The 26,582-nt window shown below is 42.7% G+C and overlaps 2 protein-coding genes across 10 annotated transcripts; one reads left to right on the forward strand and one right to left on the reverse strand.

Moving 5' to 3' along the window:
* Nucleotides 1–680: 680 nt before the first annotated feature.
* Nucleotides 681–6,207, reverse strand: LOC146576750 (uncharacterized). Of its 9 annotated transcripts, XM_085272233.1 has the most exons (8): nt 5,732–6,207; nt 5,128–5,225; nt 4,909–5,039; nt 4,323–4,444; nt 2,234–2,453; nt 1,861–2,031; nt 1,155–1,353; nt 681–837 (listed from the first exon to the last, which is right to left on the reverse strand). In XM_085272233.1, exons 4-8 carry the CDS (start codon nt 4,349–4,351, stop codon nt 725–727), a joined length of 732 nt encoding a protein of 243 aa, XP_085128359.1. In that variant the 5' UTR covers nt 4,352–4,444; nt 4,909–5,039; nt 5,128–5,225; nt 5,732–6,207; the 3' UTR covers nt 681–724. The 9 variants fall into 9 exon arrangements, with proteins under 9 accessions (XP_085128359.1, XP_085128363.1, XP_085128365.1 ...); XM_085272237.1 differs by lacking the exon at nt 4,323–4,444; XM_085272239.1 differs by lacking the exon at nt 4,323–4,444 and having other exon boundaries at nt 2,234–2,479.
* On the forward strand, nt 5,758–25,239 carry fus (FUS RNA binding protein). The gene is made up of 15 exons (XM_085272231.1): nt 5,758–5,931; nt 7,698–7,722; nt 7,920–8,083; nt 8,162–8,351; nt 9,332–9,555; nt 9,635–9,833; nt 14,069–14,103; nt 18,297–18,332; nt 18,885–18,994; nt 19,335–19,464; nt 19,719–19,817; nt 20,033–20,171; nt 20,371–20,468; nt 23,718–23,862; nt 24,544–25,239. Exons 1-15 carry the CDS (start codon nt 5,919–5,921, stop codon nt 24,581–24,583), a joined length of 1,647 nt encoding a protein of 548 aa, XP_085128357.1. The 5' UTR covers nt 5,758–5,918; the 3' UTR covers nt 24,584–25,239.
* Nucleotides 25,240–26,582: the final 1,343 nt, after the last annotated feature.

A 26,582-nucleotide genomic window follows, 5' to 3' on the forward strand; every position in this document is an offset into this window, starting at 1 on the left:
CCTGCCCTCCTTCCAGACCTGCACTGTCCTGACCGTTGGCAGCACACCTGCGCCGTGTATTCTCTCAGGACCAAACACCTCACAGCTCCACAGTGATCCGACCCACTGATCATTGGCACGTTATTGGACCACAGTGGGAGTACAGGATTGAATATTTCTCTCAGATTTGAAGCTTTTATTGTTGGTTAAACTGGGTGGGGGGCTTTCATTAGTGGCTTAGGACCCTAGAATTTTGGGTCCAGTAGTGATATTTGGATGAGAGGGTGATGGCATTAGCTGATAACTTGGCAATCACCACACACTGTATGCTTGTATCACACAGACCTGCTGATTAGTAACAGCCAGAATTTCACCAATATTTCTTGCCGTGTCTGTTAGTACCTCACAGCAGCCATATCATTGGTCAGATGATGCTATAAAAATGCTAGCAGCTACAGCCACCTGTGTCTCACCTGTCCGGCTGTAAACGTGTTTATTTATGCTGTAAAGCTGGCGGTCGACTCCCTGCTGGAGCCTCTCGTGGGCTTTGGATTTTAGTATTTCTGTGTTTTCCTGCCCATCTGAGCCCCTTCAGTTAAAGTTCACTTATTGTTTCTGTTCACTGAGTCCTGGAGGAGAAATGCTGTTCCTGCATCATATAGGAATGCTCTGAGAAGCATCTGCAGACCAGAGTCCTGACAGGGTTTGCACATTTAATGGAGGTTTGCTGTGGCGTTACTTTCTATCAGTAGAGTCTGAACGCAGTACAGTCCGTCTCCCAGCGTCTGGTCGCCCACAGCTGCTGATCTCTGGACCGTCTGCTGGACTTCCCCGGCTCAAACACCTGCGTCGGTTCACCTGCAGACAGGGAACAAATGTCCAAACAGCAAAGCTAACTAAAAATCAGTTTATTCCTCTGTGGAATACTTTGAAAGTGTATGCACAGTTATTACTGGTAGTTTTTATTATGTTGCACACAGCAGAGATTAATTATCCTGATATTCTGTTTTTGCTGCATTTTTCTGTACAAAGCAGGATTGCTAAAACAGTTTGCATTGCCTGTTAAGAAACGATACGATTTTTATGGCATTACTGTGGCTGAGCGTGCCGCTCAAAGACGGCGCTGCGCGGTCCGTTATTACTGTGACCACAAGGACACAAGCTGTGAGCGTTACCTGTCAGGATGTCGTGTCGGTGCCGCTGTGTCTGTCTGCCGCTGGCCTGCAGTGACGAGCCGTCGAACTCCGGGGTCGGGTGCTCCGTCCTGTAGGTGCTCTGGCACTCGGGTGGATGATGCTGATGCTGACTGATGAGCTCTCTGATGGCGCGGCTGCTGTTATACCGAGTCCAGTTTTCCAACTTTGGGTCGACTCTCTGGAGAGAAGCAGAAGCTGGTTCTGTCCTTAATATATAGTCATAATATTTCATGACAGGCAGTAGCTTTACTTTAATTCATGTATAAGTTATTTTAAAATTTAGATAAGTCTAAAATAAAAAGTTGAAATTAAAGAAAAGTCTCCCAAACATAATTTTAATTATAACTGAGGGAAGATTTGGCATTAACTGATTTCTTCCCCTAATAAAATATGCTTCTAATGCAGGGTCCAGGCAGATCATCACCACCAGGATGGTCATGTGACAACTTACTGAGATAAAAGCTGGGATGAAAAAACTGTGACTACAGAAAGACAACAGATCGAAACAACTCTGACCTCTTAACTGCATCAACACAAAGAAATAAAGCATGTTAATATTTCCTCATTCATGCAGGCACAAAAGAAGAGTTATAGAAATATGATGGAAGTAAAAATGTAAGTAGATAAGACTTAAAATACTCCAGAGTCTGTCTTTAACCATCTGAAAGATGGTTTTCCGCCTCACCGGAGTCACGTGCTGGGGCGCGTACACCTCTTTGCTGTGTGACTGCAGCACACTCTGCGGCGGCATGCTGTTGTCACGGAGATCCAGCTGGCTGCGGTGCTGGGAGGGGAAGCTGGGGTCTCTGAGGCGGAAGACGAGAGGACGTCCATCGGCCGACCTGCCGGAATAACTCTGACCAGGAGAAGAGGAGAGGGAAGGGCTAGAATCGTACCCGAGAGCTGGATTTGTAGGACGTTTAAACGTATACATTACTGACATGTAAAATAAAACCATTAGAACCTCTATTCTATTTTTAGTGAAAACATAAAATCTAAGATGGTAGAGACTGTGGATGCGTGATGATCCACACGAACAGCGACTGCACTGAGGAGACCTGGGTGTGGGTGGTGGTGTAGCAGGGCGGCGTGTCGCCCAGGCTCAGGGTGCTCTGATGCATGGGTCTCGGTCTAAAGCGCTGAGGTTGATGTTGGCAGCGAGGACCACAGCGGGCTGAAGCCGGGCTGAAGCCGTCCATCGTCTCGTCCTGTGCCTCGGTCACAGTGCAGTCAGACCTCTGCAGCTCTGTCAGGCTCAGGTGTAACTGCAGCTTTTCACTGTGTTTGTACAGAAATCAAAGGACCTGCTTCTTTGAGCATGAACAACACTTCACTGTTAACACTTAAAATGTCATTCATCTACATTTAGAATAACAAAAGATAAACATAATCTTACAGGTACAAACCAATCGTCTAATCACAATCACAACAATTCACACACCCTGCCACTCTGTTAGGTACACCTGTTCAACTGCTCAGTGACAAATGTCAGTCAAACACATGGCATCAGCTTGTGTGTGTGTGAGAATGCTGTTTTTCTTTTAAGTGCACACTTAACCACCTTTTTATTAAAAAGTCAAACTTAACAGCAGGGCCGTGCAGAGAGGTTTAAAGGGGCGGGTGCCCAAAGTTAAAAAGGGGCACATTGAACCAGGCTGAATAACAACACACATTCATCAAGAATCTAATATGGGAAGGGCAGGGCTGTGTTGATCTGAGACTGTAGACATTAAAAAGTCCACAGGAGAGGTGGTAGCTGATTAAACAAGTGTCATGAGATAATAACAAAATGCAAAGATTGGTGACAGCGCTTGGAACCATAAGGACACAAAAAACTGTGAGAAATAATTTAGGCTCTGCCTGTGAATCACTCTTTGCTTCTCTTCTTCCTTCCATCCCATCATTTCATATATCACTCTCCACTTGCTGTCTATCTGAGAACAAGGCACAACTTGCTATTGCAATAAACTATAATCTAATTATCCACACCTAACAACGCTTGCACTTAATCTATAATAAAATGATGACAGAAAAATGTTATAGCCCTGCCTTTAGTAGCCTCACACAGCTCCTGCTGTTTCCTCCTCATGTCCTTACCAGGCATGTCTGGACAATGTTATATCATGAGTAATAATTTAAAAAAACCTATATACATAAAACACACACATGCACGCACACACAGTGACACTTTAGACCTTCTTCAGAATACTGAATATACTATGGGCATCATGGTGCTGATCCAGAATCCTTACATTATTATTTATTACTAGAGCTACAATAATAAAGCAAAGAGGAGGGGGAAGTAATAAATATGAAATAATGTCATTATGATGATTGCATTTGTTTCACTATCCACTCTGTGCAGGGCAAAGCTTATTACATGTTTAAACTGTAGAGATACAATCATTTTACTGCTGTAAAATCCACATTTTGTCTTATTTAAAATATAAATCTAACATAATCTGCTTCTTAATGTATGTTTTTTAAAATACAGCTTGTGTTTTTTAATATATTATAATTATAATAATTATTATGTGGACATGCATATTAGATCGTTTTTTAGTGAAATATAATCCCTCCAGAAAGCCCGGAAACTTACTTTAAAACTAAATATGTTCCCTAAAACGGTGACAGAGATACAGACCCATGACAGCCTTACACAGGTAGCCAGCAGCTGTGACCAGCACTACCTGTGCAGTTAATAAAAGGACAGGTAATGTTTGTCGTGCTGTTGCACACACAGCACGCTCGTTTGTTTCAGTTCGTCAGTTGCAACAAGACATCTTACCAACGTGTACGTAATAAGCTAATACTCCTGGGTGCTACACACTACAGTGTGCGCTGTACACCTACTTACTGGTTGTGTCGCATCAGTCTGTGTCTCTGAGTTAACTTGTGTTTCTCCTATAGCTCCGGACCGCTAAAAATGCGCGTGCTCTTTGTGAGCTCGTTCCCGGCTCGTAACCAGCGCGTTCTGCCGTCAAGGGCGATCATTGGTTAAATGTGATCATGTGACTGATGCAAGCCAGATCCTTTTATTTAGCAAAACTGTGATTAATAATTAAATATTATTTTTGAGGGGCACAGACAGGACTCCGCACGCACACACACATAAAAAATAATAATAATTTTTTTTAAAAAAGTTACCTCAACAAAAGGGCACTTTGGGCACCCATCAGGAAAGGGGCGGGTGCTCAAGCCCCTCTAGCCCCCCTCTGCACGTGCCTGCTTAACAGGCCCAAAAAGACAGAAAGATGCTTCATCCAGAACTAGGAAACAAAAGGTAAAATATCCAAAAGTAAAACAGTAAAAACTGGAAACAATAAAAGACTTAGGGAGAGGGAACAGTGAAAACAGACAGGAAAGAAGGGAGGAATATACGAGGAAACGATAACGAATAAACCAACCGTAGACCTGAAACACATCTCTGGAAAGATCACACAGTAAAAACAGGAAGCAAAGATGGCGTCACAAGAACTAAGAAACAAGAATCGAAAACTAGGAAACACCAGTGACTCAAGTCCAAGTTCCCAGACCGCTGAAAGGGACACGACCATGGCAACCCCCGCAGACAAACTGCCTGTTTCTTCCTGTTGACAGTGAACATGTAGTAAAATCACAGATGTGGTGACCTCAGCACAGTCACCACACAGGACGCTCTCATATACAGAAAGCTGACAGAGATGTGTTCGATCATTACAGCAGGAATCACGCCTGCTCTGTAGCGACTTACCTGTGATAATGAAGCTTGTTTCTGTGGAAACATGTTGCCACGGTGATGAAAACAGACGGGTTTACTTTGACATTTTCTCTCAGGAAAGTGATCCTGCTTTATCATGTGCAGACCTGCCTTTTACTCCTGGACTGTTAGATGGAAAATAAAAAAATTAATTTACTGTATCTTCAGAATAAAACATTTCTGATGAAACTGAATGCATTTATTTGCTCTCACAGGTCTCCCGCTATCCAAATGAAGGCACTTGTTCCTTTGTCCATGCATGTTCAATGCAGTGATGGCCACTTTTATGGATTCTCCTTCAGCAGTGAGATCTAAAGGACAGAGAAACACCCCCTGAAATGTGACCAGGTTTTCTCTGGAATAATCTGCCCTCACACATAAAATCCAGTGTTTACAAATTTTAATCAGCTCTAAATTATATGGAATCTATCTTATCTTATCAAGTCCACAGTGTGTGTTTTCTGACTGGACTGACACCTAAATAGATTCCCAATTTATGGCTTTTAACCCCCAGAAAGATTTTGATCTCTGACCTTCAGGACAAGACCCCATGGTGGATGGGTGGAAATGACTTATAGAGCATTTTAGAATTATGTTTGCTACTCAAACTAGGTTTGTCATAACTATTATTTCCATCACCATAAATGCACTCACTTTCCTTCTGAAGAAAAAACGAAAAGAAATGATTAAAAATGATTTTTACTGTTGTTGTTATTAAAATGATACTGTATTACTATCATTACTATTAATCTACTACTATTTTGTGTTATAAGAAGTCACATCTCATCACATCTTGTGATGATGGACCATTTTTCACCTGACATAAAACTAAACATCATCGATACTGCTGCGCTCCCCCTGGCGGGCGGCGGAGGAACAGCAGCTGAAGACGGCGGCGCTAGTGGGTCGAGCTTCGTGTCGATTCGTCCTCTTCTTCGGTTTAATCATCCAACGACGCGTTGTTTGACCGAGAGAAAGGCCGAAGCGGCGCTGTCTCCGTGTAAATGGCGTCTAACGGTAAGAGAAACGGGCAAATCTGTCTGGGGTCTGGGCGTCGGAGCCGGTTAGCTAAAGATAGCATCACCTTCACCTGCCGGTGAACAGAGGACAGCTAGCGGCTAGCTGCAGTTTAAATGGCTCTCTGGGGGCGTGGCGTCCATCCTTTATTATCACATTTAATTCATGCAGGCCTTACGCCACCGTTTGTCCGGCTGCACGACCGCCCCGCCGCCTAGCTTCGGTTAACTCTGAGTAACCGAAGCTGCTGCGGTCCGATTAGTTCGCCGTTAGCCCGGTTTTGCTGCTGACCCAGTTTCTGGTGGCTCACTGCGGTCTCGAGCAGAGTAACCGCCCCCCTGTGCCGATCGCGCTGCTTTAACCCCTGTCCTCGGTTTATTAGAAGGACATCAGAGCGGAGACCGAGCAAACCCAGCTCACCTACACCGGGCGGGTTCAACTCAACCCCAAATAATGAAAGACATTTCATTATTAATTTTTTGGCATCTGTGGGCTGGATTATTAATACTGTCAGGTAAAGAGCCTGCAACAACACAGAAACAGTCACATGGCCCCCTGTGAGGAAAAGTCCTGTTAACAGGAAGAACCCTGCGTTAGTACCAGGATCAGGGAGGAGCAGCCATCTGCCTGATGGGGGTGAGGGGAGGGAGCAGCAGGCTGGGTGTTTGAACTGGAGGGTAACCGACAGGGAGGGCTTTGCTATTCCAGAAAAACACTAAACAATAAATAAACAGGCCGTAAATATTTCCAAACATATAAGCACAGGACACTCAAAGTTTATAGTTATAAAAGGGCGACTGTGTTTGATTGGATCAGTGAACTCACAACACACACACTAGGGCACAATATCCTGTCACATTTCCATTTGTGTTGCCATTTTCATGCAGTGTCATGCTTTAAAGCTCGCTGCACACACCGATGAGACACAGAGATACTTCTGACCTGCACAGGAAGCTCTAGACTGATGTGAACTGCATCATTAAACTGAGCTGCACTGCAGCAGCTTATCAGCAATATGGGTGTTTTTCATTATCATGTGATTTAGTGTAACTTATAGCTGAAGTGTGTCATTAGGATTCAGCAGCACAGTGACTTGATTGGGAGGATCAGGACCCCCGAGGCTTGTCCATAACACCGAGCTGGGGGTAAGAGAGCAGAGACAACAAATGATAAGATGCAGAGTGGTGTGAGCGAAGAAGAAATGCTCAGTGCATCATGGGAAGCCTGTCGGTTCGGGATCACCCGATCCAGCCCTAACTATGTCACTAAACAAAAGTTTTAAGCATAATCTTAAAAGTACTGAGTGTGTCTCTCTCCCACATCCAGACTGATCTGACAAATTTTAATTCAGTGGATTTGGTGTCTGGTTTTTAATGTATTCATAAATAGTTTCACAGTGTTGCAGTCTGAAACACTTTAAATCGTCTGTTTTTGTTAATTATGTTCGGTTTGGATAGATCTCCCGGACATGGATTGAATCTAGTCCCAGACTAAAAGAGAATCAGTTTTAGTCCATGTCATGAAAACTGAGCCTAAGTATTACCAGTTTCCATTTCTGGATGATAAAAAGCAGTGACGTGGCCTTCTTAAAAAGTGTTTTTACAGATAGAATATAGTTTATTCATTTAATAATTACCATTAAAATGTGTCTTATATAGTTACTGTTGAGTTTGTGAGGTTATAGATTATGTCTGACGCTGTTTGGATGTTTTATTGCTATCATCAAAACTGACTTTAATATTAACCCTCTCTGCTTTTTCCCACAGATTATTCCCAAACATCTAGCCAGGGGTAAGTTATGTAAATCATGTCTTTATTCATTCATGAAGCTTTCAGTCATTAATACTCATTCAGAGTAAATACATTTAGGTTTTGAATTTGGGTTAAAACAAGAAAAGTAAGTCCTTGCATTTAACCGTGGAAATGATTTTGTTTTGTAAGTCAATGAAAACAATTTGAAACGGTGTATTCTTGGTTGGTGTGTGCAGCTATCCATCCTATGGTGGAGGTGGCGGTGCTAGCCAGGGCTACGGTCCGTCGTCTGGCCCGGGTTACGGCCAGCAGGGCTACGGAGGCTACAACCAGAGCTCTGACAGCAGCTCCAGCTCCTACAGTCAGGGAGGCTATAGCGGCTACGGCCATCCTCAGTCAGGTAGAGGAAGCCCCAACGTCCGCCCAAATCCACAGTCACCGTTTTCCAGTCAACTGTGAATCAGTTTCCTTTTCCCAGGTGGATACGGGTCTCCATCCTCCAACCAGGGTGGTGGTGGTGGTGGTGGGTATGGTCACTCAAGTCAGTCCTACAGCTCCGGTGGCTATAACAGCAGCAACCAGCCGTCCAGCATGAGCTACAGCCAGCAGTCGTCATTCTCCGGGTACAGCCAGCAGCAGCAGCAGCCTCCTCCTCCATCCTCTGCGAGGTATGCTCACGTTCACCTCGCCTTTAATTCACTGATTTCTGCCCCATCTGCACAGCGGTAGTGTTTAGGAGCAACCACAAACCTCACTGACTTTACCTGCGGTGTGAGAGAGGAGGATGCTGGGATAGCAGGAGATGGAGGCAGGTGAACTTTAGCGAACCTTGATAGAAGCAGTCAAAAAAAGAATAATTTAAAGGCCGCATTCGTCTTTAGTTTTAAATAATTTTGGAGTGCAGTTAGTTTTTGTTGTTTGATGGTGGTCAGAACACTCCTGTAATAAAAATCAAATGTTCATACTGGTCCCCAGTATAAAGTACAACATAAGCCGAGCTCAGTCTCAGTAATTCAGTGCTTATCTCTATGATACTAATCCTAATAAAGCAGGTGCTCTGTTTTTCATTATATTATAGGTCAGCCTAGAGGCCGAACTAGTTTAAATCGAATAGAACTTTAAAAAGGCGCCGTTACTGCAGTTTCATGTGAGTACAGCAGGGGGCGCTCCAGTTATAGGAGCAAACTTCCTCTGTGGCGACCTCAGCTCTCTGCTGATCGCCAGGTATGTGTCCTTTGAAGCCAGCGTGGACTTGCAGACGGTGACCCTTTTAGCTAATTTCATCACACAAAGCCTCTTTTTAATTAGTTCAGGTGTGTCGACGTGCACGTGTCCGCTGCCACCTGAACTTCTCTTTACCCCTCTGTTACTGCGGAGGCCAAACATGCTTTCATTTGCATTGTGTTCATTTTGAGGACATTCAGACATGTTCAAGTTCAGTAAATGTTTGTTCATTTACAGTCAAATCATTTTTGGCCCTTAGCGGTAAAAGGCTGATGAGCCGCCAAGTGAATGATTGAGATTACAGCATTGAACAAAATAATCAGGATTAAGGTTTTCACCATAATTGAGCAGCTGCAGTTTGAGTCTCTCGTATGTGAGCTGCCATGTTGCTTTGTAGTCTTTAACACTTCCTGTTTTCTAACAGCTATGAAGGCAACTCGCCAGCTCCCGCCTACCAGCCACCGAGCAGCGGAGCGAGCGGAGGCAGTTACGGCAGCAGTGGAGGGCAGCCTGGTGGTAACTACGGGGGCAGCGGAAGCCACCCACAACCGTCTCAGCACGGAGGAGGTCACTACAACCAGCCGCCGAGCTACAACACCCCTCCTCCGCCGAGCTACAGCCAGCAGAGCCAGTACGGGCAGAGTGGAGGTGAGGGGTTGTGTAGCTGTTGATTACTGATTGAAAGCACATCAGTGTTTGGTCTGCTGAGGTTGGAACTTTCTCTCAGGATATGGAGGCGATAGCCCGCCGATAAGTGGAGGAGGAGGCGGAGGATACGGTGGTCCTGATGGAGGTTATGGAGGTCAGGAAGGCCGTGGGGGCAGGGGCCGCGGTGGAGGCGGATTTGGAGGCCGCGGTGGTGGCGGATACGATCGAGGTTTTGACCGAGGCGGCCGAGGTGGTCCAAGAGGAAGAGGAGGCATGGGGTAGGTGTCATCAATCATTGACTTATGAGTCACAGAAGCTCAGGGCTGTGCTACATCTTAATGTCTCCACCCATCTGGTTTTACATGGAGCCGCACTACTTCCTTCTTTTCCTGTAAAAAAAAAAAAAGAAGTAGTGATTCATATTTACACCTCTGACCTCACCTGCTTGTAAGAGTATGTAATCCTCAGTGCTGCAAGAGATCCCGTGGAGCGCCTCTCCACCCAGCCCAAAAACGCTGAAGACCACATTGCTAAAGGTCCAGTGAGTCGACATGTGGTTGAAAAGTGAAAGAGCCAAAGCTGTGAATCATCTCTGCAGACTCCTCACACGATAAAACAGATTCAAACCCAGACCCTGCTGCTCTGAGGCCACTGGACCACCTTACCACCAAATCAAAAAGAAACGTGAAATGGCCACAAAAAAGCAGTGTGTTCTGAAACATTACAGTACTCACAAGAACAGGTGAATGAAACTCATCTTTGAAAACAGAAGGTGGAGGCAGCGAGGAGAAAGTGTGACCTTAAACAGGCTTATTTCATCTGCCTGCAGGTGTGTTTTTTACACATTAAGAGCACAAAGGTAAAAGTTTTAAAAGCCAACATCTGTGCTGTGATATCAGCTCGTCCTATAAAAGAGAGGACGTCCACTCAGCTGGGTTTTCTTGGTTCATGGTGGTTTGCGTTGTGGTCCGGTTGACCCTGTGCAGACCCGCCTGACAGTGTGATGAGGTTAAAAACAAATAAAAAAAATCTGGTCAAGAATGGATCAGTAAGCCAAAAATGAGAGGTTCACAGCCAGAACACAAAAACAACACTGCAGCCAAACTCGGTTTCTTTTATTTTGAAAATCTGCGCTTACTCAGCGCTACTTTGTGGCAACATGGGTTGAAAGTACTGTTTCCTGTTCTGCTTAGTCAGTGCAAACACAACAGAATGATCGGTGCTCTCTGATCAGAGAGGATGAAGTAAATCTCACATACTGCCAATGTATGGATTATTTGTTCATTATTGAAGTATTGATGTTATTTCTATGGAGCTATAATGTCTGACAGGGTTCATTCAGTGTTTTGTGCCATTAAGCACAACAGGTGGCATGCCTGTCTATTCCAAAACAAATTCATAAATAATAAAGATACAGCTTGAGACAATAAATAAGGAAGCTATTATCAGCTGCCTCTTCAATAAGATCCTCGTCACGTGGCTGAACTTCGTCTCGTCTCCAGCTCTGATGCCTCAGTGAGCTCGGCGTCGTGGCAGAATCTGGTTAGTGTGGACCTCCGTTTAAAAAAAACAAAACAAAACAAGAACTGCCACCAGCTGCAGTCCAAGAGGGTGGAGTCAGGCGGAGGTGGAGTCAAATGTACTCCAAGCTTGTTCAAGTCTGTCCAGCTCGAACTCCAGAGTGATGGTGACACACAGTAGTGATGCGGCCATCGAACTATCGACTGTGAAAACGCGAGCATGGCCCGCTATGTTTACAGTGCCAGCACTTTCAAAATAAAAGCAAAGGAATTGTCTATGAATGCTGATGAGGCTGTAGTCTTACATGGATGTGTTAGGGTTATTTTTAGGGTTAGGATAACCCTAAAGTATGGGACACACTGAAGATGCTGGGATGTGATTCAGATTTGTCATTTTCAATAGAATGATTGTTTTAATACCACTGACTCGATTCATCTATTCCAACCTTGGAAAAGAAAAGATGCAAATGTAAAAACGAAGGCTCCGCTATGATACAAATCAGAAACCACAACCACAAAAATTCCAAACAGCTCAGGAAAAACTGAATTCAATATCATTCATTCATCACACATTACTGTGAATTGTTCTTGGTTATTCTCTCAGCTCTGATCCAGCACTGGGAAAACTACGTGTTAGTAAAAGTTACAGGTGCACTAGCAGGATGCTGTAATAAGGCTAATGCACAAAAGAGAAGTGCACGGCCACGGGTAATTGGTGTTATTACCCAGAGGTCTGAATACTTGCAGAGGCCTCAGTGGTTTTGGGTGAAGCTGGATTAAAACAGCAGAAATGGATAATGGGTTGGAGCAAAGCTTCGTAAAGCCAATGAATTAAATGTACAGAACAAAGAACATCAGCACTGATTGCTTGAAGCTGTGAAGCATAAACCGGTAAGTTGATGTTTTTGTTCTTCTTACGAGGTTACGTAGTCTCTCGTTTTCTTCTTTGTGACCTCATGATGTTAGAGCTGGACTCAGATAAACTAGTTTCCCATTCCATTATGTATTTTCTCATCCATCGTGTACTTCCTGTACATCTCCTTCCACACTGGGTCATCTTGATATTCGCCACAGTGAGAACTAATCAGCTGATAAATCCAAGTTTACAAATGACTTTGGGGTATTATCAGTTTTACGATGGATGAACACGTCAAAGAAAGATAATGGTATGTGTGTTGTGCCACATCTGGAGTTCAAAAATGCCATTCAGCTATAAATAGTAAAGTATACAGTTGCTTCAGAAAGTATTCAGACCCTTTGCACTCTTTTTGTTTTAAAATACATTTTTTATCTGTAATTAATACTTTGTCCATCGATCTATTTTCTGCTACTTACTTGGTCCAAGTCATTGACCGGGCAACCAAAGATGCCGTACGGCGAGTTTTTCATCTTTGCTTGTGTCTGAAATGTTTCTATAGAATAAAGTGTGACCTTCACTCTGCCTACAAACTAACACACCTCAGTATATCACCATCACCTGCCTTTTTCACCTGTTACCACCACCTTCCCCACCAGCCCTTGCAGGTTTACTGTACCATACTCTGCTTTAATCACTCTTTGAATCTTCTCCTAGGCTTTTACCTTCTCTCCAGGCTGGCTTTCTACTCTTAAGCCATCATTTGGAAAATCACATTATGGGGAAGTCAGATTTAATAGTCTTCTAATAACACAGGATATATTACTTAAATACTAATCAGTCATTTTGGAGAAAAGTCTCAAACACTTGGGAATTGCTGCAATTTGTGTAAAGACAGGGTGTCTACGGGTCCTTAAAAAAGACTTGAAACTCTAAAAACCGCTGAAGAAGAATAACATTTTCTTGAATTCAGTTAAGTGGGTCTCAAACATTTTAAAATCATGTCACTGAGACAGTTTCCAAGACACAAAGCTGCTATTTTGGCCTCCTCTGCATAATTAGGTAACAACAATGTGACCGCATCAATTTTTAGAAGCCGACGCTGTACCTGCGAGAGCAAATGATGTGTAATCTACCTGGTGAATAGCAGCTAATGGTTTGGTCTGCTGGAAAGATATCAGCTGAAGAGAAAACGGGTGGGGTTGGGTTTGCTACACACTTTTCCACTGGCGTGTTCTTACCAGCTTAATTTTATAGAAAGGTATAAATATCAAAGTGCTTTCACCCGCTGGGTGAAAAAATTGTGCCTCATTCAGTTCGGTTTTATTTATATAATGCAGTTTAGAATGAAAAGCATGTCATGGATAATTTTACCCTTTTAAAAGTATAATTTTTAGCTTTACTTTGTGTAAAAAGCATTGCAGACAGTAACTGTTTTATCTCAGGATAAAAATACATAAGTACTTTAAGTTAAAGCCCAGTGAGACCCAGCCTCAGGCCTGAGCACGGTAGAGAGGCCCTGCTGTCCAACCTGCTCAATGATCGAAAAGGAAAGAAGGTCAAACACACGTGAATAGGAATAAAAATACTTTTGGCTGTTAAAGCCTGTGGCTGAAAATGCTGATAGAGCAGTCTGCGCCGTGTTGTTCAGACTCGGGAATAAAAACAAATGAAAATTTGACCTGATGTCAGTGTGTTTTCACCTTTGTGTTACTCAAAGTGAAATCTTTAAGGTCTGAAGGTTCTAAATTGAAGTCGTTCATACCTGTAGACACCCTGTGTTGAGTGAATAAAGGTTTTCCGAGACCTTTAAAGAAACAAACAAACAGCACCCACCAAGGGATCAGAGCTCTGATGTTTGGGTTTGTTAATTCTCTTATGATGAAATAAATGGAACTTGAAAGTTTTTACACCTTCTGAGTCAGAAATGCAAATTTCAGCTAACAGGGTTTGTACACTGGCCTCTTGTCCATGGGTTACATCAACATGCAGTAAGGGTACATTTGGACAATGCCAGCGAGGAGGGGTGGGTTTAGCAAAGACGCTGTGAGAGTGAAGGTTAACCTCAGCCCATTGAGAGAAATCGCTGTCAGCTCCAGCCTTCAATGCGTGTCGTTTTTCTCTTCCTCTTCATCAGAATGGGCGATCGTGGAGGATTCAATAAGTTTGGTGGTAAGTGACAAAAAACTTCAACACTTGAGTGAAAAGGTGTGTCAAAGCTAAAAGGGAGTAAGCTCAAACTCTGGTACTTCAAGTGTGGCTTGGGGGATAAAACTTGATTCTGTCTGAAAAGCTGAAGAAAAAACAGCTATTTAACAGTGAAGGTCAGGCGAATGTTAAGACTTTTGATGTATACTGTCTCTAGCATGACTGTACAGATAATAACACCCATCGTGTTTTGTGTGTTTGACTTGAAATGTCCATCGGAGGGAGTTAAAACTGCATCATTAGCCCTTCCACTGCTCCTCTGGCACTCGGTGTTTGAATTTGAAGTGTGGATGGTGACAAACTCAGTGACTGAAGTGAGATAAGTGTTGCTTACCTTATCGTGTTGTGCAAACGTGACAAATCGTGTTAAATAGATGAAATGACCCTAAATGGTTTTTAAGGCTTGGCTTGAAAACCTGTTGACAGATGTTTTGATTCTGTTGTACTTTCCACCAAAGACGGTTGAAAGGTAAAAACTGGTTGGGTTGCACACACTGGGAATTTTTTTCACATGACACTGACTCTGGAACTCACGGTGATGAAAACTGAAAATTCTTGGTTCAGTTGCAAATCCATTTGGAACAATAGAACAAGAGGCATGAATGCTTAGTCATACCCTCAGATCTGGGTTGATCGTATAGAAAGGCGGGCATGCTTTAGCTTTGTTAAAGTAATTACAGTAAGAAAGCCCCTATCTAAATTCTTACCACTGCATCCGAGAATATGCTCATTCAGGCTGAAGAGGGTTTTGCTTTTGTTCTTTTGTGATCATAAAGAGATTAAGTAGTAATGGCGGTAACTTGATGCATTCCACTGTAGTTCTACTACATATCTGTGTAGACTCTGTCAGTGCGCCCCAGGGCAGCTGTGGCTACAATGTAGCTGCCATCACCAGTGTGTGAATGTGTGCGTGAATGGGTGGATGACTGGATATGTAAAGCGCTTTGGGGTCCTTAGGGACTAGTAAAGCGCTATATAAATACAGGCCATTTACCATTCTCAGTCATCCAGTCATGGTAGTTTTGAGAGCTCGAAAAGAAGGTGACTGGACTTCGTTGGGTTTGCAAAGACGTTTCACCTCCCATCCAGGAGGTGAAACTCCCTTCAGTTCTAGAAACAAGAGGTGGAGAGTCCCAGGTATTTAACCCACAGTGGGGTAGATTTTGAGAATGTTGAGAATGTCAAATTTGAGAATTTGACAAGATGAACATTGGTTTGAAAGAGGCCATCTATGCCTACTCTGAACGACGGCTCATGTGACACCTGCAACGGTCAGCAGTGGGAACTGAAGAAGCCTTTTGGATGAGAGGTGAACGTCTTCACAAACCCAAAGAAGTCCAGTCATCATCTTTTTTTCAAGCCCTTCAAACTGTTTGGACAATATTTCTTGAAGGAAATGTTTTCAGTTGTTTACAATCCTGCTAATAAGAAGCACAAACTGATACGGATCGGAGAGTTTATATAAATGTGGGCTTTTTATTTAAATTACCAAATTATTTTAGTTAAAATTTACAGGTAGCACGCCCAACAAGGTTCTAGCAATAAATGGTGTTTACCCCGCATGGCCACTGTGTCTGTATTGGTGTCATTCACCACCCAAAGATTACCACTCCAAGGCCATTTTGAAGCAGCACAACAGCTGCGGAAAAAGCAAACGTATGCTGATTGAAAGGTGTTTTCATTAGAGACATTGTAAGAGCAAAACAGGGTTCAAAGAATGCCTTGCAAAAATCTCTGGGTAACTGCAAAGATGCTGGACGTTCTGCCCATCAATTATCTGCTTTAAATCAGCTGAACCTGAAAGTATGAAAAGTTTTCACATTTCTAGTCATTCTTTACTGGTTTTACTGGTGATTCTGTGATTCGGGGACTATTACAAAAACATTGCAGGAGGAGGCTCAAATAATCCTGAACAGAAATCTGTGGGAGCCTTCTGCATGGTCAGATATGGCGGTGGGCCACCCCTCCCACCATAGAGCCAATCAGAGTGCTGACTGTATCACTGGACTGGACTGAGCCAATCAAGAAGCTTTTCAAACACCAATCTGTGATCAGACTCATAACATCTTTTGAATAATTCAGTTGGTGAGAGTATTTTTTTGGAAAAGTTAGAGCTCTTATTTATTCAGACAGAAACTTCATAATAAACTTGCTTCTAGGATGAGTTTTGTTTGTTTGTTTTAAATCCTGACCTTTAGATTGATGTTACGGCACTTCTTTTTTTTTTGGATTGTTTCAGTAGGGCTTGGCCTTGTTTGCCCAAACTACTTGGAGATGTTGACTGGGATTCCTGCAAATGGCGAGACCCTGTTGTAGAAGGGCTGTAGTAATCTAATACATACTTACTTAACTCGAACTTTCTTTAAAGATTGTTGAGTAGTTTATTGTAGGGTTTAATCTCCCAGGCTCTGATTCTGCACCGTCCTCAGTGTGGATGGGATCGAACACCATTGTCTGCCCGCCTTTCTGCAGAAAACTTTGGAATCAGTTTGGAACAATAGAACAAGAGGTACGGATGCTTAGTCACATCCTCAGATGTGGGTTGATCATATAGAAAGGTGGGCGTGCTTTAGTATAATTAAAATAATCACTGGTTATGTGTTTAGTGTAGGAAAGTCCATATCAAAATTCTCACCACTGCATCTGAGAATAGATGCTCATATTCAGGCTTCTGGTTTTGGTCCGTTCTGATTCTTCCAGTTTACTCATTGCTGGGGTGGGATGTCTTTAAGATCCACAACATCACAAACATCACAAACACCAACGAGGGCGTATGCTTTCTAATGAAAAATCTTCAGTTTAGCTGCAATGTAAAGTTTTTTATTGTGCTTATGTGGAAGAGATGTAATAGAAAAAAACGTTTGTATTTGAATTATTTAAAGAAATAAAAGGTCATGAAGTCATTGACCCCTGTTAGGGTTGGGCATTAACTTAAGGTTTTCCATCCAGCCAATAAAAGTTCAGCTATCTGCGACTACTGATATAATTGTGGAGAGGGTGGTGTCTAGTTTCCTGATTATTTCCTCATAAGATTCTCAGGGAGCCAATGCCAGATGCTCCACCCTAACCGATAGTTGCTTAATGTCAAAGATAGTTGAAAATGAGCTCAGTGAAAAATAAACTGGAAACTGAAATCTTGATTTTTAGCTTGGGACACTGATGCCTGCTCATGTTAGTTACGGATCAGATTTTATTTTCTATTTTGGTTTTTTTATTTTGGTTTCCTCAGTGAGTTGTGCCCAAAGACTGGTTCTCCTTGTTTGCACAGCCACAAACTAGAACAATATATTAAAAAAAGCCCCCAAACTAGTCTTTTAATGTCAGATGGACACGAGCAGATCTGCTCCTGCAGGCGGTTTGCCTTTGGCGTCCGATAACCAGTCCCGTGTTTGTTTAAAGAGGGAGCATTGAGCCCAAGTTCCTTTCAGAAAAGTGACGGGACCTGATGCACTGAAGCGCTTCGTAAGGTGTTTGAGGTAATGTCTGAAAACCTGCACAGGTGAAGATGGTTTTCTGAGCGGGTTCAATTGTCAGAATGGCAAACATGGCGTTCGTGTTCCCAGGACGTATGTTTGAGCAGTTTGCAAGAATCCTTTGTTGAGCTGTGGGAAAACTGAAGTATCCAATGGGATCAATTAATGACATGTAGGGCTGTTCCATAGAAATTAAAACAATTGTGTTTCAGTGTGTTTGACTGGTTCAATGATTCTGTAATGTTGGTGTTAAAGAAAACGCTTCAACATGACTGCAGCAATTCTTAAAAAACCCAACATGTAAACAAACCACCTTTAAGGCTCTTTCCAAAGAGTCTGCTTGTTCTCGTTGGAGAAAAAAAGGACCAAAGCCAATGCACAGAAATAGCTACAAGGCAGTATCTCAATAAAGTGGACGGTTGTGTTTTTTACACTTGTTCCTGGGACTTGGAGCCACTCGCTGACCTCAGTGGAGCGTGATAACGATGACGGTGAAGCGAATGAGCCGAGACATGAAAAACGTTCAGACAGATAAACCGAAAGAGAGTTTGATAGTAGTGCTGGATATACCTGTGGGGATGAGGTGTGCATGAAATGAATTAACTATTAGTTAGACCATTGTTTGTGTGTGATGGAACAGCTGACCTTTTCCACACCTAACATCTGTTTGTTTTTGTCCTTAAGGACCAAGAGAACCAGGACACGGAGGATCCGGCTTCAGTAAGTGTTTCCTGTTTTCTTTGTTCAGCTACCAGCAAAAGCCAGTTTCAGTCGTTGGTGTGATGTCAGTCTGAGAGATGAACTAAAGCCAATAAATTCAGAAGAAACGACTACAAATATTTCCTCCTATGCCAAGAATTTACCAAGACATGGTTCTCTTGGCTTTATAATTGGCAGACATTTTTCACTTTGTTTTAGTTTTCTTCCGATAATAAAGCCTACATTTACTGAGCACTTTTAGAGACACTTCTAGAGAATTAAGCCTTTTGGTAGTTCCTTTAGCACAGAGGTCTCTATCCCCTGTCCTCAGAGCTGCAGTCCTGCAGCTTTTAGATGCGTCCTTGTTCCGAAACCCCTGAATCAAATGAAAGGCTTGTTGCCAGGCCTTTGCCAAATTTGATGGTATGCTGCAGAGCTAATTCAACAATTTTATTCGCCTGTGTTGGAGTAGGCATGCATGTAAAAGCTCCAGGACAGTAGCTCTCAAGGACACCCCTGCTTTACGCCATTGTTACTGCTTGAATTACATCACTTTATATGATTTTCTAACAGTGCAGGACCAGGATAACTCTGATAACAACACCATCTTTGTGCAAGGCCTGGGAGACGACTACACTGTTGAATCAGTGGCGGACTTTTTTAAGCAGATTGGGATCATTAAGGTAACATATTGATTTGTGTTTGGTCAGTAATCAATAAAGCATTTATTTGGATGTGTCATGTATAGATGACTGGTTAAAATGGTAAAGAAGCGCCGGCTTGATGTTAAAGTTTAACAAAAACTGGAATGAAGCCATTTTCTTTCTTGGTTCCCCGATCGCGTTGGCTCGTCATAAAATCTTATGTTACACTTCAGAAAAAGAAGAAGAATTTCATCATTTGGAATCTAAATGAATTTCTATCCTTTAGTCTGATTTCCATGGTAACACACAGCACCTGAACTGTTGTGCTGTTCACAGTTCTGGTCCATGGACTTTCATCCCTTTCCTTCTGTCCTCTTAGGTAAACAAGAAGACAGGCCTGCCCATGATCAACCTGTACACGGATAGAGAGACGGGGAAGCTGAAGGGGGAGGCCACGGTCTCCTTCGATGACCCCCCCTCAGCTAAAGCTGCCATCGAGTGGTTTGATGGTGAGTTATTACCTCTGAGCTTTGGCTTCCCCACTGTTTGAGTTTCTGTTGGTGGTTTAAGTGGTTTTATAAGGTTTGTATCTGGAAACTAGGCTTTGATGGAACTGACTGCTAAAGTATAAGACAAATAAGGATTATGTTGAACTGTAACTCATGCAAAGCTACTGTTGGAAAGTCCAAGAATATGGAGCTAGAAAGGATTATCGATTTCATACCTCATATCTGATCCTTTGATATTCATCGCTTTACTCCAGGTAAAGACTTCAATGGAAACCCAATCAAGGTGTCCTTTGCCACACGCAGAGCTGACTTTGGAGGCCGAGGAGGCATGAGGGGAGGTAGAGGGCGAGGAGGCGAGTCACTTTCTTTTTACTTTTAGTTTTATAAAGTGAAAAATTATAACCTTGTAAACAGCAGTCGGACCACACGGTGCACTTCACAGGTGAACTTTGAGTCGTAACAAAAATGCTCGTTTACTGTTTGCAGTGAATTAAAAAGCTTCAGCCTCGCACTGAACCATCAGTCACGTGTCCCGCTGACAGATGCTGTGGCGTTTTCTTCCGTGCAGGTCCGATGGGCCGTGGAGGGTTCGGAGGCGGTCGAGGGGGAGGTTTCCCAGGAGGCAACGGTGGCAATGGAGGGGGAGGAGGTGGTGCCAGTGGTGGAGGAGGGCAGCAGCGAGCCGGAGATTGGAAGTGTTCAAACCCGTGAGTTTTGATGACTCCTCTATGACAATAAATTAGAATTAAAAACACAACAAAAACATCTTGTACAATGATTGCTTAAAATATGATGCCAGATGTTTTAGTTTTGCTCAGTCTTACCTTTATTTAATGTAGTAATCTTTCTACGGATCTGTTATCAACATATAACAGTTCTTCTAAAGTCTTCCTTTCTTCTCTTCAGTAACTGTGGGAACTTGAACTTCTCCTGGCGTAATGAGTGTAACCAGTGCAAAGCTCCGAAAGCTGAAGATGCTGGTGGGATGCCCCCCATGGAGCGAGGTTAGATACACCTGGATAAATATTAGATAAATAAATAGGTGAACATTTGTTGACTCACAGAGTTTACTCAGACACTTAAAAAAGGCTTTATGCGTTTAACCGGGCACGCTCTGTTTTGCGTAACTATTTCTAAATCACTGCAGAACTGGGACCACGTGAGCTAGCACAATAATTTGTTTTGCATATGAAACCGGAGGAGTTGCGCTTACATCTGATGCCATCAGCTTGTCCTCAGTCACGGTTTCGTTCCACATATAGCTTTGCAAAACTGCATAAAAAGCGCTTGCAGCAACAAAAACATAATATTCCAGAAACACGCTTTGCCGATCCCATCAGCTGTTCGTAACACTTCCTACGTTGGAATATAGGTCAGCGCGAACTTTTGCATGTCCGCCATTACCTGCCCGAAACCGGAAGTGACGTCATTTTCATGGAAATTTTAGTTTTTTACCCTCGGGGCCTTATAAGCCTGTACTGGTGTTTTTAAAAGTCATGTTTGACTTTTCTGAATAGTTTCTGGGATGCTTAGAACTCAAATTGCACTGCTGAACATTTATTTTGATGCAGATGCTGTTTCTTTGCAAATTTGCAGTATAATATTTATTTTTGTTTTTCCTGCAGTATATAAAAATTAGTGTATCTCAAAAATAAAACTATGAAGACACTCAAAATAAATTTCCTGTTGTTAGAAACTATTTTGTGCAACTTTTTTGCATTTACAGTTTTGAGGGATAAACCTCTTAAATTTCTCTAAGTAGAAATATATGTAAAAAAAAACAAAAACCATTTCCAATTTTTGTAGTTTATTGCACATTTTTGCAATTTATGTAATTACTATGCACTTAATGCAGACATATTATCAAAATTTGGGCTGTAACAGTTGTATTGATGTATAGCAACTTGAAATGCTCCCACAAATGGCTCCACAGCATGTAAAAGTATAAAGATAAGCTCTGGCGGACTTGGTTCTATGGTAGGTCTTAAAGGGTTAAGGTCAAAACATGCATTAAATAAATAAAAACACATGTAGTTATTATTAAAGTGTGTAGTTGTTCCTGTTTCTGCTTCACCCACGCTGTCACGAACGCCAAACAGCGGAAGCAGAATTTTCCAAGTGAGCTGACCTGACTTCCTGTCACAGATCACAGTTTTGAAATAACTTTCACGATACCCTAAAAGTTCACTTCAGTTAAATTCCATTCACTGTTATTTATATGAATCACGGTTCTCTCAAGGCGCTTTATTGTTTGAGGTCGACCGTACAATAATACAAAGAAACCGAGAAAACGCCAACAATCATATGACCGCCTATGAACAAGCGCTTTGGCGACAGTGGGAAGGAGAAACTCCCTTTTAACAGGAAGAAACCTCAAGAGAGAACCAGGCTCAGGGAGGGGCGGCCGGTTGTGGTGAGGGGAGGAAGACAGTACAGAAGAAGAGAATTAGCAGCCACACGTGGAGGTAACTTTACTTCCTGCCGACCAAACGCTGTTCGATCAGCTGGTTTTTAAGTGAGGCGCTGTTTGGGTATCACTGTCTCCTGTAATATCACAGTTTCAGTTCGTGCCTCAGTTGTTTTACACTCAGAGGATGAACAACAGAAATCATGCGATCACATCGATCGGATCACGAACAAAAAGAGCACGTGCAGACTTTTATTATGGAGTGAGAAAGCTGAACATGTTGTTATCGTTCGTGTTGTTCAGTCGTTCTGAGTGTTTGTTTTCAGTCTGACTGAAACAGAAGCTGAGTGTGCCCTCCGACCCCGACGTTCGCCCGGCCGGCTGCTTTGTTGTTCTGGAGTTCGTCCTAAAGCCTTTGTCTCGGCTGCTTTCAGGATGTACTCTGTGTACACTTCTACTGCTTGTGTGTTTAGCTGTGGGAGCTTTCTGTGGTTTAGCACAGCTGTAGTTTACCTGATCAAAGAGAAGAGCACGCAGACATGTGTCCGCTCATTTTTATTTTTTATGTATTCTGCAGTTAGATATGTGATAGGTGGGCGGGCTGTAGATTAAATCATGTTTTATTTCATGTCATTGTCTGATGATATAAAATCTACTGAGATCTGCTCTCTGAGCTCTACTGATGGCTGAAATGAGCGATGACGAGTGAACGCGCGTTAGCATCAGTATTTATCTCACGCAGGTCATGTTCGTGAGATAATCTTGAACTATTTCATAAATGTGGCTGAAGAACACATGCTTGCAGTGGAGCGTAGCTGCTTATCGCTGTTTCTGGATTACCGGATTACAAAAGCAAAAAGAATGAGGATTCAGGTGACGTAAACTCCTCCCTGAGATAACTGATCTCCACACGAGGCGGCTGCAGGACAAAAATGTCTTCTATTTCCAGTAGTTGTTACATTTGGAAGTAGTGTGTTTGTGACTTGAAAACAAGTTTACATTTGGTAATTTTTAAAGTTTTCTCGTCGTGATTTTAATGATAAGCGCATCCTGGCAGACTCTGGCGACCACGTTTCTACATCTGCATCAGGATGGTCGACTTGTACTGTGCGATCGCGTAGTTCTGATGACTTTGTAACACGCAGACACACAGTTATGTGCTCAAACACACACAGCAAGAATCAGAATACTTTATTAATCCTTACAGAAATTATGTAAAAATTCTGAGTAAGGAGAAAATAGCAGGAGCAACTGAAACAACCTGCAGCTGCCGTTTGTCACATGCAAATGTATTCTATGATGCACGAATGATTAAAGAAAACCCAACCTTTTTATTAGCAGTCGTTTAAAACAAGCTGCAGATTCAGCAGAGGAAGCTGTTCCAAAGTTTAGGAGCTTCTTGATTCAACAAAGAACGAGGAACCGTTAAAACTCTGATCGTAGCATCTGAGCAGCCTGGACACGCTCTGACCTTCTGAGTTGTAAATGTAATTAATGATATTTGAAAAAAGGGGAATTTCATCATTCATAGTTTATCTAAGATGGAGAAGAAGAACAGGGTGACCTGTGAATGTTTAAGACATCTCAGGAGGATAAACTTGTAGCTGTGAGGTTAATATTTCAGCATATTTTACTTTGCTGTAGGTTTACATTAGAGTAAAAGATTGCAGATATTGAATGAATGATTGCATTAAATCATAACAGACACAGTGCGGTTTATGAAGGAATCCTTCTGCTCTGTAGTGGTTTACTCTGGTTTCCTGTAATCACTTATATGTGTACAGCAGAGAAACATTTCAGTTTGGTGAGTCATGCATTCCCGCTCACCTCATTTGTTTCCTGGCAGGAGGTTACGGAGGAGGCGGAGACCGCAGAGGGGGGTTTGATCGGGGCGGCTTCAGGGGCCGCGGCGGCGACCGCGGCAGCGGAGGCTTCAGAGGAGGCCGAGGAGGCGAGCGGGGAGGATTTGGCCCCGGCAAGATGGATGTGAGGTGAGCAACAAGATGCACGGCAGCTCTGTGAGGCGGCGTGCCCGCGTGTACGTCAAGTGTTTTATGGTTATTCATTTGGAAATCGATGAGTAATCATGACAGTTAACCCCTGGCCTTACAGATGTTTCCAGTGTCGGTGGAGTCAACGACACTTGCACACACGACAGACAGCAGGAGAACTGCTTTAAATGATTATAGACACACACACGTGGGAAAACAGATGTCATCAATCATAAACTCGAATTTTACTCACAGCAGATGTTCAAACTGAAAATGAACCATTTAAATAAAATCTGAGCTCCTGTTTCCCAGTCTGCAGGTTCCCCTCTTCTTTTCATGGAGCTCATGCCGCTCTGAAACCTGTTTGTACCGATCAGCACTGACGGAGCCTTCCCAGACGTGCCAGCACTTTTAGCCTGATTTGGAGTGTTTTGACTGTAAATACACGAGAAACAGGTTTCACGGGTTAAGATTTGGTCCCACTGATCAGATTTTTTAAATTCATTTCATTTAAAAATCTGTTTTGTTGATTTTGAAATCATTTATTTATTTCTTAGTCTGAGTATTGACTTGTTGAAGTCCAAGCTCAGCAGTGCCTCTGTGGTTTGTGTTGACTTGGAGAAACTCGACCGCTGGCTGGAAACTGCACTGATGTTTTATGTCTTTGTGTTTGGTTTCCAGGGGCGACCGCAGGCAGGAGCGGCGGGGCCGTCCCTATTAGCCCATCCCGGCCGCTCGCATGACGACCTACGTGTGCACAGGTGTCCGTGCAGCCCGCCCCTCTCACCTTTTATATCACTCCTTATTCAACACGTGACTCTCCCTGTGTTAGTGTTAGCTGTCGTGATTCATCCACACTGTCTGCTCAGCGGGGCGTCGTTTACCAAAACAAGCTTCAACATTTTAATTGATCAGATTTTATATCTGCCCGACTCTCCGGGATCATCACCGCTCTGTTCAGCTTCACGCTTTCACTCTGTCAGAGTAGCTTTGCATGATTCCCAGCTCAAAATATTTATGTCTGAGACGTGAATAAAGATCATCAGCTGGCGTCACTATCTGTCCAGATTTTCAGAGAAACGTGTGCTCAAAGTGAGCACCGTTACCGGTGTTTTGATCCCTGCTGATGAACGCGGCACCTCCTCCTGATGTTCGGCAGGGTCAGTGAGCGACGTACGACGGCTCAGACCGTTTGGGATCAAGAGGCACAGATGCCACACCTGCCCGCTGATGCCAGCTCATTCTGATCATGGCCAGTGTGCGATGTAAACGAAGCCCCGGCTCTACAGCTGTGTTCAAGAACTTTTTACTATTTATTATTGGTGTTTTTGTATCGTGCTCGTGCTGCTTTTCCAAATGAAAGTGTTGGCCAAGTAACTTGTTCTTCTGTGGTTCTTTTTCACTGTGATGCTTTGAGAAAACCGGATCACTAAACGCTCCAGGCTGATAGTTTCAGAGGCTTCGAACAGATGAAGCAATTCCAGTTCTTAGAAATGTTGGATCAGTGTCAAACATTTCTTTATCCACCTCAAAGACTCCCGGTACTGTCAGTTTGTTTTTTTCACGCCTGGATCAACCCGTCGATGTTGCTCGTCCACTTGGCACAGCTTTGAATCACTGACTCAGCGCTCTTGTCTGCAAAATGTTTAAGGAAGGAGAACGTCATCATCTTCAGAAGATCTTGTGAACTTTTTAATTATTTTCAGTTGAAATAGTTTCCAGATTTTTATTTTTTTTACTTTAATAGAGGGTCACATCATCTCCTCCTGAGACGCAGCCTGATCCTTCTGTTCTAAGTTAAACACATAATTATAAAATCTGATTTAATATATACACAGAAATGACGCTTAAAGACATTAAAAACTGAAAAGGACCTAAGAGCAGTTCAGTCAAAGGCCTTATTAAATGTAATAATATTAAAGTCAGCTGGGGGACCAAATCGATGCAGTAAGTGAAGTAAAGCAAAAAGATGGATTTTAACCCACAAGAGTTTAATACCTGTTCTTAGAAACCTACAGTTGTGTATGATGAAGAGAAGCCGCACAGAGGGCTCGTTACACACAGCAGGGTAGTAATAAATGCCAGGTTGTAGTGTGGTTGGAGATCAAACCCACATTATTCTGTTACAGCCCCAAACTGCAGACATGATGGTGAAACATAAATGAAGGACCCTTCATGTCTCAGCGAGGGCTGTTTTACATATTTTGTTGAAGACTGCAAGGACAACCATCAACATTAACTGGATGAAGCCCAACGCTCTTCCGATAGCTCGGGTACAAAAGCTGTCCTCTCTACCATTATTGAGGTAGAAAGTCACCTGTAAACTTACCTGTAACGACAGGTTTGTTCTGCCTACAGTTTATTTATCAGCATGTACAGGGAGTGCAGAATTATTAGGCAAGTTGTATTTTTGAGGAATAATTTTATTATTGAACAACAACCATGTTCTCAATGAACCCAAAAAACTCATTAATATCAAAGCTGAATGTTTTTGGAAGTAGTTTTTAGTTTGTTTTTAGTTTTAGCTATTTTAGGGGGATATCTGTGTGTGCAGGTGACTATTACTGTGCATAATTATTAGGCAACTTAACAAAAAACAAATATATACCCATTTCAATGATTTATTTTTACCAGTGACACCAATATAACATCTCCACATTCACAAATATACATTTCTGACATTCAAAAACAAAACAAAAACAAATCAGCGACCAATATAG

This window comes from Mchenga conophoros, linkage group LG4 (genome assembly GCF_057382185.1).
Source record: "Mchenga conophoros isolate Kocher_MC1m ecotype Shallow Benthic linkage group LG4, M_conophoros_male_GT1.1, whole genome shotgun sequence".
In the NCBI taxonomy this organism is placed as follows: Eukaryota; Metazoa; Chordata; class Actinopteri; order Cichliformes; family Cichlidae; genus Mchenga; species Mchenga conophoros.